This window comes from Marmota monax, unplaced genomic scaffold, assembly GCF_021218885.2.
Source record: "Marmota monax isolate L192 unplaced genomic scaffold, Marmota_monax_Labrador192_F-V1.1 WCK01_AAM20220418_F8-fsc00152, whole genome shotgun sequence".
Taxonomy (NCBI): Eukaryota; Metazoa; Chordata; class Mammalia; order Rodentia; family Sciuridae; genus Marmota; species Marmota monax.
The window spans coordinates 3,604,096-3,622,703 of NW_026694348.1; the positions used below are offsets into that span (position 1 = coordinate 3,604,096).

At 38.3% G+C, this 18,608-nt stretch overlaps 2 protein-coding genes across 2 annotated transcripts; one reads left to right on the plus strand and one right to left on the minus strand.

The window, feature by feature from the left end:
• Window positions 1–1,064: 1,064 nt before the first annotated feature.
• Nkiras1 (NFKB inhibitor interacting Ras like 1) lies at window positions 1,065–13,572 on the minus strand. The gene is made up of 4 exons (XM_046467745.2): window positions 13,431–13,572; window positions 6,207–6,317; window positions 1,844–2,085; window positions 1,065–1,594 (listed from the first exon to the last, which is right to left on the minus strand). The coding sequence occupies exons 2-4, from the start codon at window positions 6,298–6,300 to the stop codon at window positions 1,352–1,354; spliced, it is 579 nt and encodes a 192-aa protein (XP_046323701.1). The 5' UTR covers window positions 6,301–6,317; window positions 13,431–13,572; the 3' UTR covers window positions 1,065–1,351.
• Window positions 13,573–13,710: 138 nt separating this feature from the next.
• On the plus strand, window positions 13,711–17,476 carry Rpl15 (ribosomal protein L15). Its single transcript, XM_046467744.2, has 4 exons — window positions 13,711–13,820; window positions 14,502–14,683; window positions 14,984–15,120; window positions 15,899–17,476. Exons 2-4 carry the CDS (start codon window positions 14,512–14,514, stop codon window positions 16,202–16,204), a joined length of 615 nt encoding a protein of 204 aa, XP_046323700.1. The 5' UTR covers window positions 13,711–13,820; window positions 14,502–14,511; the 3' UTR covers window positions 16,205–17,476.
• Window positions 17,477–18,608: the final 1,132 nt, after the last annotated feature.

The following is an 18,608-nucleotide window of genomic DNA, read 5'->3' on the forward strand; positions in this document are numbered from 1 at the left end:
TAGAGTTTACTCCAGTAAAATCATCCAGGGGCCCAAGTTCATTTGAGGATTTAAAAATATGGTTAACTCTTAACTTGATGGGTATTAATATAGATCTACTATTACAGGGGTGTATGTAAAATACACAGGGAAGAAAGCCAGAAGGTAAGTAACTGAGAGAAGACAAGGAAAGAAAGAATACCTGAATAACTTTTCAGTCCCCTCTCATATGTATTTATGTGTATTAGTCCTTGGCTTGATCTCACCTACCTGAGCCACCCAAGTTTAATGAAAGTATCTCATTTTAAATGTTAATTATATTCTTTGCTGAATAGCTCATTTCATATTTTAAAGTCAGTTAACCACTAACCACCAAATAGCTCATTTCCTACTTCTTATATTAGTTATAATGCTGTCAAGTTGCTAAATATAGCCACATTGCTCAATTCTTGCCAAAATCTCCAGCAAACCATAGAACAGTCAATCCTGTTGATCTTTTAGACCACCAATAATCCAGTATTTGCAGGATGTATTTATTACATCTAGCCAACGATTCCTAAAGATACAGTACTACTGTAAAAATGTAAGTACATTTCAAAAGAAAGAAGACCCTCTATATTTGGCTTCTTGACAGGAACCTAACAACTCAAGAAGAAAACAAAGGCTTGAATGTGATAAACCTTCTCACAGCTCACAGTGCCAATCCCTACCACCTGAAGTCATCTTAAAAGAAAAAATGGAGCATACGAAATCACAAGGCTGAGGAAGCAGCTCTGTGGTAAAGCACTTGCCTGGCATGTTGAGGCCCCAAGTTTGATCGTTAGTACCACCCACACATAAAATACACAGACACCTAAACCATGATTTCTGTCCTATTCAGTAAAAATCTCCATAACACAAAATTTTAGCTTATGTTGTGTCCAAATTGTTAATTGTTATTGTTCCAAACTGGGTATGTCAAAAAAATGTTTTCTAACCCTAGTCATTAGATTACTTTATTAGTAATGTTTGAACTAAGTTTGTGTGAAGTTATATAGAATGAGTATGACAACTTTTGAAATAGGTTGGGGGGATTCATACATGGGTTCATTTGCACACTATCCAAACTTTATTTTACTACTTTGATAGGTGGAACATTCATAAAAACAAAACACGCTAATTTCAGGAACATATTTCAAACAGAGAATATATTTCATATCAGGCAATACTAATAAACTTAGTCCAGTAACATAAAGTGCATTTCATTACTTCCTTAGATGTTTCCTTACCAACCAAGATATATACAAATGGTCTATTTTAAATATCAATCTTCACATACATAGACACTTAAAAGCAGTCATTATTCAAAAAACAATTGTGGAATTACTAATTTTTAGTTCTCAGAGTTAGAGTTCCCTTTGTTTTTCCTCCCAGGCAAAGGAAAGCTGGATTTGCTCTGGGGTTGGGATAGTTTACTGGCTAATAAAGTGAAGGGCTCAATCAGAGTTTTCCGGTCTGTGACAGTCACCTCCCACAGTCTTACTTTCTCGCTTTTTGCCCACTGCTGTGCCACCTCGGCATCCACTTGTCTCTGCTCAGAAAGGTCGATTTTGTTTCCTAATACAACAATTGCTACCTGGATGGAAAAATGGATTAAAGAGATTATACTTTGCCAACCTGTTTATAATACCACAGTACTGAATGAACTTAGTCCTATAAAAAAACGAGTTACAATACAATTTAGTGGGTTTTAAGTATGTAAATGACCCAAGAAGTCATGTGCTGGGGATCAAACCCAGGGCCTCACATGCCAGGCAAGTGCTCTACCATTGAGGCACAACCCCAGCCCCTCATGTTATGATTTAAATGGTAATTTATACTTAACCTCTTTTTTGTCTTTGAACTTATCAATTTCTTTCTTCAGAAGCTCCACTCTTTGAAAGGATTCCAGGTTATTCACACTGTACACTAAAACAAAGCCATCAGCAAATGAAAAATAATGCTTTGGGAGCTCCACGCCTTCCTGTAGGCCTCTGGTGTCATAAAGATGTAACTGTTCTTTTACTCCCCGATCTGTTTCCACAGAAGCCATGTATACATCTTCCATTGTTTCACAATCTTCCATTCCTGGGATTAAAAAGAAATTGCCGTTTTTAGATAAACCAGTGTCAGTTATTCAGTATTTTGTTGTCCTTTAAAGGTTTCCTATTTTTGATATATAATAATCACATTTCTACTTTATTAGTGACTTCTTGAATAAGTAGCTGTTCATAGTAAATTGACAACATGACTTTTGAAAATATTTCTTCTGGCTTGGTGCCGTGGTGCATGTCTATAATCCCAACAGCTCAGGAGGCTTAGACAAGAGGGTCACAAGTTTGAAGCCAGCCTTAGTGATTTAGCAAAGCCCTAAGCAACTTGGACCCTAACTCAAATAGGTGCTGGGGATGTAATTTAGAGGTAAAGCACGCCTGGGTTAAGTCCTCAATATGTGTGTTATAAGTATCAATTGTAAAAATCAAAAGCATTTACTACTTAGATTGGAAAGTTCAGGTTGATTTAAAAAGCTTCAACTACTAAGTGGCACTTTTTCTTCTCCATCAGAATTAATGACAGGATCTGGAATGAAATTTGCCATTTTCTTTCTTTTTTTAAATTTGTTGATAGACCTTTATTTTATTTATTTATATGCAGTGTTGAGACTCGAACCCAGTGCTTCACACATGGCCAAGCAAGTGCGCTACCACTGAGCCACAACCACAGACTCAGCCCAAATTTGCTATTTTCTATAGAACTCCCCAGGTCTTTTCTATAGAACTCAAAACTACACGTGTCCAGTCTGTGTCCCAGTACTGGGCCTTTAATCCACAAGTACCTACTGGTCACTTTTATGTGAATGTCCCTCAAGCACTTCAACTAATATTTTTGTCATCATCCTTCCATTCCTGTTCCTCCTCCTTGCTTTCTTCCCTTGATCACTACTTACCACGATGTCCTCGGTTTTTTATGAGCAAAATCAGAAGGTTACCTCAAACCATCCACTCTGCTGCTGAAATACCTGCTTGATTCCTGCCTCCTACTTCAACTGGATTGCTACCTTCACCTGAAGTACTGTGATAGATCAGTGACCACCTAGTACCTTCCACCTGAACTACTATGATAGATCAGTGAACACCTAGTAAATACCTCAGACCCTTTGAAGATGCTGCTGAAATGTCAGTCATGTGGACCTTCTCTTAATTATCCCATTTTCCTCCTGCTACTACTGGGCCTTGGACAGGTAATACCATTTTATACTTCAGTCTTTCCATATCCAACCCCTCCAAGTGGACTGTAAACACCTTGAGAATCTAGACTAGTTTATCTTTATAGCTCTGAGAATGAACAAACTTACATTCATAGAAGGTCCTTAATACATGTTTGCTGAATGAATGGCCTCATAACTGATAAGCCAATTTCAGTTCTCCTCTTGCCTATGATCTTTTAAAAATGCATTTTACCAATTTGTTCCATGATTGCAGGTTATTCCATTTTTGCAGGATTTGTCTCTTCAATGAGTCTATAAGTTGCTTAAGTGAAAGGACCCATTCTGTGTATGCTGTAAATAGTTAATAATCCTTTGTTGATATAGGAATTAAAGGAAGAAAATTAACACTTAGAATTTTTATGAGTAGAGCAGAGACATAAGATAGGTATGATTATGGTCCCAATAACCACCTTCATATTTAAACCTCATGTTTAAATATGAGCTACATCCAGAGGAGAACTCGTGGACTAACACACTACACATACACACAAACTGTCACATTTGAAATTCGGTTATGGTTTTCCTAAACAACCTAATACTATAGAATGACTTATTCCAGATGCATTATATGAAATGTTCATCAGCTGTAAATAAAATCTCCATTTTACAAGGAATAATCATCTAATGATTAGATCATGAGAATACAAGAATTTACTTTCATCAGCCTAACTTTTCAAGGAACATGGCTGGTGTTTAATAAGGGAAAATTCTAAGTTTGATTATATGAACTTGTGTCTGTATCATCCTGTCATAAATTAAGCTGTCATAGATTAAGTTAATAATTTTAACTGGATTGCTAAGGGCTATTCTATTAAGACAAAGTTATTGGGCTTTGATTACAGTGAACACTAGCGGAGGCAATCAAGTGACATACCTGCACATACAGGGTACACATAGTAAATGTTGAACTCCTCCTACCTCCACTCTCTTCCCTTTCTCTGCTCCTAAAACTTTGGCAGTCAGGCCTTTACTCCAATGCCAAAGAATGTGACCAGTAAAAAAGGAAAAATTCTAAATGTATTGATATCTAGGGTTTTCCAACAAATGCTCAGTCAGATCCCTTTTGTGAAACTCAAAGTCATGAACCCTGTCCATTTGCTTAGAGCTCCCAGTTAGCCCTGTAGGCCTCCATTCTTTATTAGCAGATAACCAAAGTTTACCAGACAACTGAGGAAAGTAGACTCAAAAGTCAGAAAAGAAGGGTTGTGACTCAGTGGTAGAGCGCTTGCCTAGCACATGCAGGGTCCTGGGTTCAATCCTCAGCACCACATATAAATCAATAAAGTAAAGGTATTGTGTCCTAAATAAATATTTTTTAAAAAAGAGAAAAGAGTACTTTGGAGGAAATGGACTATGCAAACGAAAACCAAAACACTACCTAACAACAGGGAAACTAGATAGTATAACAGTTCTTATTTCACAGATGCACTAAGAAATAAGAAATAAAAATTCAATGAAAGGACTGGAAAATATGAGGAAATATCACCTAAAATGCAGAAAAAAATATTAAGAAAACCAGAGGATTAATCTAGAAGGTCCAACATCAATAAAGAGTTCCATAAAGAGAACAGAAGAGCATCCACAAAATAATTCACAACTGAAGAATATACATATCATATTGAAAGAAGCCACAGTGCCTAGTACAATGGATGAAAACAGACCAGTTTTATGACACATCACTGTAAAATTTCAGAACAGTGGTGTCTTGATCCATCTGTGCCATTACAACTAGATCCCACAGACTAGGTAATTTATAAACAACAAATTTCTCACAGTTCTGGAGGCTGGGACACCCAAGATCAAGGCACTAGCAGGTTTGGTGCCTAGGAAAGGCCTAGTCTCCTCTTCCAAGGTCGTTCCTCATTGCTGCACCCTACAAAGGGGTCAAACACTGTGTGCTTACTTGACAGAAGGGGAAGACAGCACTTCCTTCAAGCCCAAGTTTTTTTATAAAGTTGCTAAATCTCACTCGAGGGCAGAGCTTTCATAGTTCAATCACCTCTTGAAGACCACACCTCTTAATACTGTTGGAAAGGGATTAAGATTCAACATGAATTTTGGAGGGTCACTATCATTCAAACCACAGCAAGTGGGGAACACAGTAAGGCTTCAGAAGCTTCCAAGCATCCTAACAGTTCCCAGGTTCTCAGAAGCAGCACAACATTCTACTTTTTGACTCACATGGTGATTATCCAAACATGGCTTATAAGTGTGCATTTAAAAAGTATTCATTTTAGTAAGAGGAGAAAAGATGACACTAGATCAATAAAGCTTTCAAAATTCTGAAAGTATTTTCAACCTAGAATTGCATACCCATCAGAATTATAATTCATATGTGAGGGTAAAATAGAGATATTTTCAAGCATGCAAAGCCTCAAAAACGGTATCGTTTATATTTTGTCAAAATGGTTAATAAAAGAAATGTGCTCTAAGCTACTTGCCAAAAATAAATACTTTAATACTTTGTCGATCCATATTTACTTATCTCTTAGATAAACCTCTTTTGTAATGTCTGTCTGCCTTACCATGACCTCCTTAAAACCAAAAATGATACTTCACCTCTGTAACTCACTGAATGAATAATCCAACTCACAAAATTAATTCATAGTACAGCAAACAGCTATATCTTCCATTTTTAAAAATCTACAGAATACTCTTGGAAAGCCATATTTCCAGTATGGATCCTTCCAATGTATTCTTTCTCTAGACCATCATTTTTTTTTTTAATAAACACAGAAAACCACATACGTACAAAAGAATATATATTCATATCCATCAGCCATTTCTTACCTGTTTTAACAACCACTGCTAAATTTCAATAAAATCAATATTTTTTCCTCTCCTCTATTCTCTACTTCACTTTGGTGTACCATCACCCATCTTTAGTTTAGCATAACCAACAAAAACCCTCCAGAGAAAAACTAGAGAAAAATAATCTTACCAATAGTATGATTCCCATAAAGGAGCTGCTCCAAGATTGCGGTTTTCCCCACAGACAACAATCCACAAACTACAACCTTGCATCCCTTTCCCATCTTCTCTCAGGATATCACTGTGAAGAGAATGAAAGCTCTTAAAATTGTATACTGTTGAAGAGCTGGGCACCATGGCACATGCCTGTGATCCCAGTGACTTGGGAGGCTGAGGCCTTAACCAACTCAGTGAGACCTTGCTCAAAATAAAAAATAAAAAGGGCTAGGGGTGTTGCTCAGTGGTTAAGCACTCCTAGGTTCAATCCCTGGTACAAAAAAAAAAAAAAGTATACTTTAGAAACCAGTATACTTTTCTTTTAAGGTTGATATTTAATCAGTTTTGTATATATAGGGGAAATTTCAAATATAAAAAAAGGATAAAATAAGGTATATCCTTCCAAACCCCATTCCCTTAGTCTCCTATTTGCCCTCTTAGGGCAATTAGTTTTACAAGTTTCTAACATATCTTCACAGAGATAATCTAGAAATACTGTAAGAATAGATAAAATTGTATGTGGTGGTACATGCCTGTCATCCCAGTGATTTGGGAGGCTGAAACAAAGCTAGCCAAGTTATATTGTTACATAGTACACATATACAAATACCTGAAAAGGAATTATGGATTCTATTCTGTATAATAATGCATCAAATCAATTATAAAAAAAGACTATTGACTCATCAATATTTACCTGAGAAAATAAACATTTAAGTAAAAATTTAAGAAAGCATGAAGACATTTTTCGATAGAAAATGGATGGACTTAAAGACTATTAATGTTACCATAGTCTTTTCTCAAGAATGTGAAAAATTGGATTTTTGTAGCCAAGTATAGTCATACTTCTTTTTGAGGAATAGACCATGAGAGAAAAATTGCCCAGGCATTTTAAACTAGAAAAAGAAAAATTCCTCTCTCCTAGCTTCACAACTTATTTGCAAGGAAGAGCAAGGTCAAATTCCCTCAGGGCTTTGTTTTCCAGAAGGCAAAGGACTAGATGCCAAGGCATAAAGGAAAAAGACGTATTAAATTTTACAATCTGATTCGATTTTTGCCATCGCACAACATCTCCTTTCCTCCCAATTCTCTTCTTTATCTACAAGCCCCTGGCTAAAAGGGATGCTACAACTTCCTGTAGTCAGTCAGAAACAACTGTAACAAAAGGGATTCTGAGCATCCTTCTGTGCTCATGTGCTCACTGGACTATGAACTAAAAAACCCAATGCAGAACACATTTTAATGGAGGCAGAACAGTAACACCTTTGTATCCATGTGTGTCCCACAACACTATTTTTTTTTCCAACTCCTACAGCATTAAGAAAAAAATGAACTTTCTTTTCTCAGGTTTCATCAAGTTATTTCTACTTGCTCAGAGTAATTTTTTAGGACCCAAATTACCCACAAGTCACCATTACTTCAGCACAGTAATAACATGATACTCATTTCCAGAGCAGTGCATTGTACTTTATCAGAGAAAAATTACTATCCCTTCTGTGATGTAACCATTATTTCTTGGGTGACAAACCCAGCAAATAATCCTTCTAGGTCTTCCAAGAATATATATTACTTGCTCCCATGAATATAGATTCTTTTAAGACACTATCTTTTCTTTGTACTTTCAATATAACTACAATACAAAAATCCTCAGCCTTTATAACGGCAAAATTTTATGTACCATTGATCATCTATAATGTTATCTCTCATGTCTGCAACTATGGCCTATTTTAGAGTCTTCTACACATAACTCTGAATTTATAATTAATGTCACCTTATTTATCATAGGATTCTACTCTTTCACATATTGTGATTTCTCTAAGATATGATACCACTGAGCCTTTCTTTTAAACAGTTTTTTAAAAAAATATTTATTTTTTAGCTGTAGTTGGACACAATATCTTTATTTTATTTATTTTTATGTGGTGCTGAGGATTGAACCCAGGACCTCACACATGCTAGGCGAGCGCTCTACCACTGAGCCACAATCCCAGCTCCTTAAACAGCTTTTTAATAGCTAAAATTTAAAGGAAGCTGCCATCTAGCCATGTAAGAAGAATTTTAAAAAGAAATTAATGTACCAGAGGATAAAAAAAATAATGGAAGTGTAATACAATTCTATAAGAAAAGGTTGTTGCTGGAATCTAAATTCTAGATTTTATATTCCTCTGAAAATGTTGGAACCAGTAGAATTTCTAAATACCAACCCCTACCTCCCTCCTCTTTGTTTAATTTTTTGGGAAAAAATGCCCCTTTACCATGTTATACTATTCCAAAATGCTCAAGTGGTTTAAAAAAGGGAGGTGCATACATGAGCCAAAGAGAGGTATGCTTAGCTATAAGTAAAAATACCCAAAGATTAATAGGAACAAGCCATCTGTTAAAGTGGGGTAAATACAAGCAATGGGGACTATAGCCAACTGAAAAATGTTGAAAGCAACAGAATTCTAAGAAATTTGGAAATCAAATACTGTATTTCTAAGCGTCTTAGAAAGTGGTCTTAAAATGTTTTAAAAGTATTATACTATGTTGGGCTAGTTGAACACTCCGGTAATCACAGTGATTTTGGAGGCTGAGGCAGGAGGATTTCAAGTTTAAGGCTAGCCTCAGAAAGTTAATAAATGAAAATGAAAATGAAAAAGGACTGGAGACTTAGGTCAGTGGTAAAGCACCCCTGGAGTTCCCAGTACAAAAGAAAAAAAGAGTAGTACACAATTATATTTTAGATTGCTCATTGATACTAGGATTAACACAAAGCTTGTTTAAAAATGTGTTTTGGGGGGCTGGGATTGTGGCTCAGTGGTAGAGCGCTCCCCTAGCATGGGCGGGACCCGGATTCGATTCTCAACATCACATAAAAATAAAGGCATTGTGTTGTGTCCATCTACAAAAAAAGAGATTCTCTCTCTGTCTCTCTCTTAAAAAAAAAAAATGTGGTTTTTGTTAAAAATATACATTGTATTGATGCATTTAAGTATAATAAATTAGTGTTTACTTTGCTACTACTAGAGAAGATTTCATCAAGGGCAAACAGCAAAAGCAACTGAAAGGAGGTGGCTCTAAACACCAGCTATGACACAGGTGTGATGATATGTATCTACTGTGCCAGCTACATGGGAGACAGGCCAGGGGATCATGAGCCCATGAGTTTTAGATCACCCTGGGCAACAAAGAGAGACTCCATCTCAAAAAAAAAACAATAACAAAAATAAACAAGTTTTTTTTTAAATAATTTTATTTTTTTTAGAAGTAGTTGGACACAATACCTTAATTTTATTTATTTATTTTTATGTGGTGCTAAGGATTGAACGGCACATGCTAGACCAGCGCTCTACCGCGGAGCCACAACCCCAGCCCAAAACAAGGTTTATTTAAGATTTTTTTTTTTAAGGAAGGAAAGAAAAATAAAGGAATAAAACAGAAGAGATCTACTTAAATATTTTATACTATCAAAAGGAAAGCAGATAAAGAAATAAGTGTGATCAATCAAACATGGTTGTAATATCCTAGGTCCCTAGTTATCTTCCAAATGGGAAAAAAAAAAAAAAAACACTACCAAAAAGCAGATAATTAGTGACCTATTACATCAATTAAAATGAATGAATTTCTTATACATTAAGTATTTTTAAGGTGTTATGGTATAACCTATAACAGAAAAATGTTTGAAAATCTGTACCATTTTCATTATTTTCAAAATGTCTCAAGGGCTAGAAAAGGCAGATACCACCTCCTTAACTATCTATGGCATGGAAAATCTCCCCAGGGAAAAAAATCTTAAATTTTCAAGTGGGTGCATGGGTGTGTGTATGTGAAGGGGTTCTAATTCAAAATTTGTGAATTTCTCTACATGGAAATAAAGATGATTTTCTAAATATCCAAAAAGTATGAATTATTAAAGATCTAATAACATTCTAAATAAATAACATTAAAGTATAGATGAATATGTATATTTCATATACAATATGTACATCATTTCCTCCCAAATACAAAAAAGATCACCTGTAGTACCCTGAATGGGTAATGAGTGGGATAGATCCTGAGAGTGGCCAAGCCTCTTAAATGTAGTTTCAAGAGTTTGGAGGTTCCAGAGTAGATGGAAGACCATTAGGTTCCCTTCAGTGTTGTGATGCTATAACAGGGGAAACTGCTTATCCAGAATATGCATCAACACTAAAGTTAATACAGAAAAAAAAAACACTAGAAGTTTTAACTACTTAGTACAGTCCTTACCTAAAAAACTGCTGAACATAAAACCCAATCTGTGACCATTAAACTTCATCTGACAAATATGACTAAGAGTACATGCTTTACAGGCAAAATCCAATGACATCTTTAATGCATATTGCTTTCCAGACAAATCAATAATATTGCTAGAGAATAAACACATGACTCAGTCCATTCCTATGGAAAACACTGAGCTTTGTCAACATTCATTCTCTTTGAAGAGCCATCAGAAACAGCTCCTTCAAATTACCAATGTTGTTCTTCTGCATGAGGGGATCATTCTATTTTTATAAGTAAAACAACTTTTCTATGAAACTAGAAAAATAATACTGAAGCACAACATCATAGTAGAGATGTTATAAATCTTTAAAAAAGCATAAAAGGGTAAAACTTCTACACCGTGTATTTTCTTGTTTAAACATGTATGGCATGTAATACTTTTATTCATGTGTTTTACATACATATTCAAAGGGTTTTATAAATAATATTTACTTAGTAAAATATATAAACAGATTCCAGCTTACCATTCTCAATTCACTTAACAAATACTTACTAAGGGCCTTCCATAATACCAAACATTAGGGATGAACAAAAGGGCAAAACCAGAAAAGATCACTGTGGTTAGGAATGTTGAAATCAATTGGAAATACAAATCCTATTAAACTGATAATTGAGGAACTGCAAATTGAAAAACAAAATTACAAAATCAATTGATAAATTAGCAGATTATTCACATTGTCTGATTCATCTTTTCAAATGATTCATCCAACCTGGTAGTGAACCATTCTCAACTCATTTCTTTCATACTCCACATCTGATTCATCAGTAAATCCTACCTTTTTCCTTAGAAATACAGCCGGAGTTACATTTATAACCACCTCCATTACTACCAAAGTGGCACCATCTTTTCTCACTTGGACTACTAAGGATGTCTCTAATCTCATCCCTCAAACCTATAAGTACTTTATTTTATCTAGTAAAAGGAATTTTGCAGGTCGGATTGAATCAAAACTTTGAGACCATCATTATTAACAGGAGTGTCCTAGAAGGGAGGAGGAGGAGTGATTGAAAGGTTCACGAAGCAGTCAGGTGCCAAGTAAAGAAGGCAGCTCTCTAGAAGCTGAATTCTCCAGATGCTGTGCCTCCCGAAAGAACACAGCCCTACAGATCCCTGAAGTTAACCTAGTCAAATTTTCGACTATAAAATTAACTACACAATGATAAATTTGTTATTGAGTCTGGAAATTTGTTCTAACTGGTTACAGTAACATTGGGAAATACAACCTCCTAATTAGTCTGCTTCCATCTTCTCTTTCCTTTTAGCCTCAAAGCAGCAATCCAAGTTATTCTTTTAAAATGTAAACCATGTACTCAAATGTTCCAATCTACAGCTATGTGGAATCTAAGGTTCATATAAAAACCACCTCTCTGACATTCTATCCGTCTTTCTCCTAGGGCTGATTCCAGCTACAATGCTTCCTTGTTATTCCTCTCTTAGTCCTGGCGTGCTTCATTTTAGCCTTATCACTTTTCCCTCTACCTGAATCAGTGCTGCCTAATCACTTTTCCCTCTACCTGAATCAGTGCCGCCTACTCAGCTCTTTATCTTGAGGGTGGTAGTGGTGATGTTACTTTAGGTGCTGTGGACTGACCCCACCTCATGCTACATGCTAAGCTCACACTACCTCCTGGGTTATGCCCCCAGACTTGAGGTGTATTCTTAAATGTTAACCTTCAAGAAAACTTATCCTGAACATTCCATCCAAAATTGCAATCTCCACCAAATATGCTAAAAGGATAATCTGGTGAGGCCTTTAACTGGGAGATAGCATCTCCCCTCTAAACCCCAGGGAGTCCCTGGCACAATCAGCCCAGACCTGGAGCCTACTAGGCAGGCTGCCCTTCTCCATGGTAATCAGGGCTCAGGCCCATAGGTGGAAGGTGCTGACAGAAGACAGCCTAGATCTCATGCTGTTGTTGCAGCAACCTTCACCTCAACACCCCTTCCACTTTCCTTGATGTTCTTCCTTAGTATTTATAAAACATCAAACATAATGCATAGCTTATTTATGTTCATTTGTTTCCAAGAAGACTAGAATTTTTTCATTGTTCACTGCTGTATCTCAACAGATGGGGCACTGCCTGGATATATATTAGGCATTCAATAATTATTTGTTGAATGAATCAACATACCAGGGGAGCACTCTTACAATGGTAAAGCTGTGGTTGGTTTTTTGTTGTTGTTGTTGTTTTGTTTTTAAAGAAAAACATGAAGTAGGTAAAAGAGATAACCAAAAATCACTATTTACAAGGTAAAGATGTTTTCTAGCCACACATAAACATGATAGTTGGAAAGGATTTGAAACCACAAGAGTTTTATCAAAAATTAAAATATTCTGGAGACGCAAAAAAAACCCAGCAAACTGTATTTCTCAATAAAGAATGCAACACGGGCTCGCCTGGAACGCGTGGGACACTGGGTTCGATCCTCAGCACCACATAAAAATAAAGGTATTGTGTCCACCTAAAACTAAAAATATATTAGAAATTAAAAAAAAAAAAAACCGCAACACAAAATGCCAGCATTTTTCTAGGCATTTCTTCCCAAAACACTCGCACCTGCTAAACATGTCTTGGCAAATAAATATTTTGCTTTTCTAAAAAAATGGGGTTCTGACGTTAGCAAACCTGGGATCTAATCCATATTCAGGAAAAGAACGGAAATGAAAAGGGTCAAGCTGCCAGCATCCACTGCCTCCGCACCCCTCGAGTCGGGCCTGCAGAAGCTTCCAGCGGAATTGAGAAGAAGGGACGTAGTAGCGGCCCAACCTGCGAAGATCCAGCTCCAGGAAGGCCTTTTTTGGGGTGGAGAAGAGTCGGGGCCCAAATTTCTGCGCCCATTCTGGGGAGTGGGGCGGGGAGTCAGCGCTGTTTGGGGGGATCGGCCGCGACTCAAGAACCCGCGGTGCGCGAAACAAACCTGTCCTCCAGCAGACCCTGAAGGCAGCAGCGAGGCTCCTCGGCTGTTCCCAGCCACCGGCTCTATAGCACCGCCTCCAACTAGCCGCCTAGCGGGGCCGGCTGATGGAGACCGACGCTCGCAGTCCAGCCAAGACTTCAATTCTCTCAGCCTCCCGCAGCCCCTGCCTCTGCAGGTTGGAATCCTTCAGAGCAGGGGGCGGGACAACAGGAGGCGGTGCCCAATCGCGGCCGAACTCCGCCCACCGGCTCGAGGCCGGAACTACATATCCCATGAGGCTGTGGGCAGCCTCAACGCTCCACCGGAAAGGGGCTCTCAGAAGAGGGGGAGGAGCCTAAAAGGGATTGCGGGAGAAAGGCTTCTTCCTTTCGGTTTGGCGGCAGCCATCAGGTAAGCTGGGTGAGAGATCTTAGGTTTTCTATCCGCGGCTAATCGCCCTCTGCCTCAGCCATCCGGGCATGAAGACCTTGCGCCCTCGGAGCTCCTCCTGCCTCTTGTGCGGCGAGAGTCCAACTAGGATGCTGGGCTGCGAGGGCATGGAGAGGTGTTCCCCTGAGCGGGGTGGGGGAAGACGCGATGGCGGCGCAAATTGGAGCTGGGCCGGGAGCCTGAAGAAGGCGTGGGGCTGAGGGGAGGGAGGCTCGGCCTCGAGCGTTCTTGAGCGAGGCCGACTGATTGGGGAGGGTAAGTGCATTTTTCCTTAAGAGTTAACTTTAGGCGTCAGTAGAACCTTTTATTTACTGTGGTGTCAGCGACATCACATTGCGGGCTGGGCCCTTGGGGACACGCCGCCTGCCGTAGCTAGTTGCCCCTCGGTGCCCAACCAAGTCTGTCCATTCATCCAACGAAAATAAAGCCGAGTGCTCACCCGCGCTTTTCGTGCCGAGCTTGCAGAGGTGACTGAACGCGGCCTTAGAGGTGGGGTTTAGGCTAGCTGTCGCCTGCAGATGGTGCAGAGCCATTTTCATTCCCGGCGGTTCCCTTGTGTTGGTGGGGAACTAAGATGGACGGGCGAGATCTCATTGTACTTTTAGCGGCTGCTGTCTTTTAATGCCCAGTTCCATCTCGAAGGTAAGCCAAGATGGGCGCGTACAAGTATATCCAGGAGCTATGGAGGAAGAAGCAGTCGGATGTGATGCGCTTTCTTCTGCGGGTCCGCTGCTGGCAGTACCGCCAGCTCTCGGCGCTCCACAGGGCTCCCCGCCCCACTCGGCCGGATAAAGCGCGCAGACTGGGATACAAGGCCAAGCAAGGTGCGTGTTCTCTTGGCTTGAAAGCTTCGTTAAAATTGCTACTCGGAAGAGTTAGAAACCGGTGGTTAGGAACACACTGTTGCCCCATTGTCTTCCTTCGGAGTGCTTTGGGGAAATCAATTTGCTAGCACCTTCCGCAATTAAACTGGTTAAGTTATGGTGCACTTTGTCTGGAGTGGCAACTGTTCTGAAGAAGACAAATCTGTATCTAGGATTAAAAATAATCTTTTGTGTAATTAACAGTGTTTTATAACACTGGAGGGTTTTTTTTTTAATAACCTGCTCTTTTTGTGTGTATAGGTTATGTCATATACAGGATTCGTGTGCGCCGTGGTGGCCGCAAACGCCCAGTTCCTAAGGGTGCCACCTATGGCAAGCCTGTCCATCATGGTGTTAACCAGCTAAAGTTTGCGCGAAGCCTTCAGTCTGTTGCTGAGGTAAATGGGTTTGAGTTGACACTTTTTTTTTTCTATTAGAGATGGTAGGCAAGAAATATTTGAGCAACTTTTGTGATTGTACCTAGGGAATCTATTGTGTATAAGATGAGGTCTTTACCAATCTTGGAAATTAGGAGTTACTGTCAAAAACTGTCAGTTTTTGTTAATAATCTATGCTTACATAATTAATGAACTTGTGAAACTTAAGCTTTCAAAGGGGCAGTAAACTTTGTTTACTGAGGGGGTTGCATTTATGTTGCTAATCATCTGGTCTGTTGCTGTTTTTCTTCAGAGTTATACTCTTGTAGGGGTTTGCAAATTGTAAGCCTTTCTCCATAAGGTTAAATTTTTTTAAAGAAGAGGTAATATGCAGAAGAAATTCAAGACTTGTAGAAATTTTGCTGAATTGGGGCTGGGGGGTATAGCTCAGTGGTGGAAAGTTTGTCCAGCATGTGTGAAAAGTAAGTTTGATCCCCGAGACTGCAAAAAAAAAAAAGAAAAAGATTCAAACATCCTAAACTTATATTTGTTATCTAAGTATTAATGTTAGTGCCTTAAACAGAGAGTAATAGCAAAAGTGTATTTGTGTTTTAGCAAGTCTACTTTATTTCATGCTCATGGTGCCAGCCTCTTGGGGGGAGATGCCTAGTAAATAATTGATTAGTTACATAAAAAGCTTTAGTCATTTGTCTAGTAACCTAGAGGTAAGAGTTAGAATTCTAACTTGCTACCCTAAGCAAAGCAGGAGGCTTACCTTGGGCCTTTTTTCCTATTATAGGAGCGAGCTGGACGCCACTGTGGGGCTCTGAGAGTCCTGAATTCTTATTGGGTTGGTGAAGATTCTACATACAAATTCTTTGAGGTTATCCTCATTGATCCATTCCATAAAGCTATCAGAAGAAATCCTGACACCCAGTGGATCACTAAACCAGTCCACAAGCACAGGGAGATGCGCGGCCTAACATCTGCAGGCCGGAAGAGTCGTGGCCTTGGAAAGGGCCACAAGTTCCACCACACTATTGGTGGTTCTCGTCGTGCAGCTTGGAGAAGGCGCAATACTCTCCAGCTCCACCGTTATCGCTAATATAAGTATGATGTTTGTAAAGTTCATACCTAATAAACAATTTAGGACAGTCATGTCTGCTTAAAGGTGTTATTTGTCTGTTAAAACTAGTCTGCAGATTATTTCATGAATGCTTTGTCAAATTATGGAAGTTAAAGTGCAATAATGTTTGAAGACAATAAGTGATGGTGTATCTTGTTTCTAATAAGATAAACTTTCTGTCTTGCTTTATCTTATTAGGGAGTTATATGTCAGTGTTTAAAATATGCTATGTGGTATAATAGGTGTCAAATTCTTTAAAAAGAGGGGTGCTGGAACTAGCCCTATAGATTTGTTTTGGTGCATGTGACAAAACCTACAACTTAATTGGGATGATGTAATGCTCCAGTAGTGGTTGGGCTTTTGGGAGTGTGGCAGTTCAAACTTTAGATTTTGATTAAGATGATAGGAGGATATCCTAATCCTATAACATGGATATATGCATTCAATTTTGAAGCCCACATTTTAAAATTTAACTCAGTGTTTCATTTGTGTAATTGCTGCTTCTGAAAGGGGAAAAGCTTCCCAAATGCAGTCAAACTTTCAGAGGAATAAATCTGTTGTGAGAAAATTAAAAGAATCTTAGAAATTAAAAAAAATCTAGGCTAAACAAAATTGCGAAAGTCTTCACCATGTCCTATAAGTTCACATAAAGAGTAAAAGCTGGTTTAATAACGTGGCTTGTTGGATCCAGCAAAGTACATAATGCCAGTTTGAAACCATATTGAATCCTCAAGCCACATGTGCAAATGTATGTCTGGCTATTTAAAAGCACTTATTTGCTCAGTCAAGTCACCAGGAACTCACACAAGGGTACTTAAAAAGTTGTTACCTGTGTAATTTTATGTTGTGTGGCTATTTTTCTCATTCCTGGTGAAGCAATCCTCCAAATCTTTGAGTTGGTCCATCAATTAAGTATATTACCACGTTGTTTCATTTCTGTTAATCTTTTCCTGTAGATTAGGCTGCTCTTTCCTAGGGTGAAGTTGAATGTGGCGGAGGAATTGCCCCTTAGTCTTCAAATTCTGGGTTTGCTGACATTATAGGTGTTTCAATTTTAAAATCTAATTGATGCCCTTCTTGAACTGATTTTTCTTCAGCAATTTCAAGTCAATTGATTTCCAGGAAATAATCTGAAGCAGGCTCATAAAGCCTTGAGAATCAAATTCCTTTCTACCCAACAAAACAAAAGCCCATACATTTTGATTGTGTGTAGAAGTTGTTCAACTAAAGGAATAAATGACTGTTAAACAAGTGGACCTTCTGTTATTTTTTGTCATCTAGTACAAATGCTGTGCTTTGAGGTAAACCAAATAACCTACAAAAATAGTGGTGAATAATGGTAGGAATAACATTTTGAGGGAGAATATGTAGTGCTTGATGCCTAAGAGTTCTCTTGATTCTTCAATTAACTGTAAGTTAAAAAAATGAAAAACTATTCTTTATGTAATTTAGAAAGGAGAGGGGTTCTGGTAGGTTAAAGGTCAGTGTCCCCTGTCTACAAAAATCTCTTGGCCTTGTTGATGTCTACCCTATAATTTTATCTCTACAATAGTTAAATGAATCCTGTGAATCATGACACCAGTGCTGGAAATGAAGTCCTTTCAATGGCTCTAATATCCTTTACACCGTTCTATATGATCACAGCCTCAGTTTCTTAAAATAATTTCACTATAATGTCTTTGATGGGAAAACTCAGACATTAAATTTTATTAATTATTTCCTGATTGCCCCATGAGCTCTTCTGGTTTGCTTTAATATTTGCATATAAGCAAAGTTGACAATTCAGGTATTTAAAAATAACGGTTTTGGTGCTTGTCTGGGTGGCTCAACCTGTAAGCAGCAGCAGGAGGATTTCGAGTTCAGAGCCAGCCTTAGCAACTTAGCAAGACCCTGTCTCAAAAAATAAAATGGGCTGGGCATGTGGTGCAGTGATTAAGTGCTCCTGGGTTCAATCCCTGGTGACCCTCAAAAATAAAAAATACTTTGTTTCTCACAACCCCACAATATATAAGTACTATTTTTTTTCTTGCAGTACTGGGGATTGAAACCAGGGGCACTCTGCCACTGAGCTACATTTTCAGCTCTTATTTTTTTGAGACTTGCTGAGTTGCTTAGGGTCTCACTAAATTGCAGAAGCTGGCTTCAAATTTGCAATCCTGTCTCAGCCTCCCACATAGCTGGGATTGATTTTTTTTTTTTTTTTTACCAAGGAGGAAACACAAATATTAAGCAACTTGCTCAATGTTACCATAGTAGTAGTCTGAATTCAAATTCTATAAACAAAGCCCAGTGTAGTGGTATACACCTGTAGTCTAGTGACTGGCTAGTCTGAAAGGATCACAATTTCAAAGCCAGCCTCAGCAAATTAGCAAGATCCTAAGCA

Excerpts from the sequence above, each read along its gene's own strand:
- Rpl15 (XM_046467744.2), top strand. The coding sequence starts at position 14,512 with ATGGGCGCGTACAAGTATATCCAGGAGCTATGGAGGAAGAAGCAGTCG. Across the intron at positions 14,684-14,983 it reads GGGATACAAGGCCAAGCAAG|GTTATGTCATATACAGGATT; the intron begins GTGCGTGTTCTC and ends TTGTGTGTATAG. Across the intron at positions 15,121-15,898 it reads GCCTTCAGTCTGTTGCTGAG|GAGCGAGCTGGACGCCACTG; the intron begins GTAAATGGGTTT and ends TTCCTATTATAG.
- Nkiras1 (XM_046467745.2), bottom strand. The coding sequence starts at position 6,300 with ATGGGAAAGGGATGCAAGGTTGTAGTTTGTGGATTGTTGTCTGTGGGG. Across the intron at positions 2,086-6,206 it reads TTATGGGAATCATACTATTG|GAATGGAAGATTGTGAAACA; the intron begins GTAAGATTATTT and ends TTTTAATCCCAG. Across the intron at positions 1,595-1,843 it reads AGTTCAAAGACAAAAAAGAG|GTAGCAATTGTTGTATTAGG; the intron begins GTTAAGTATAAA and ends TTTTCCATCCAG.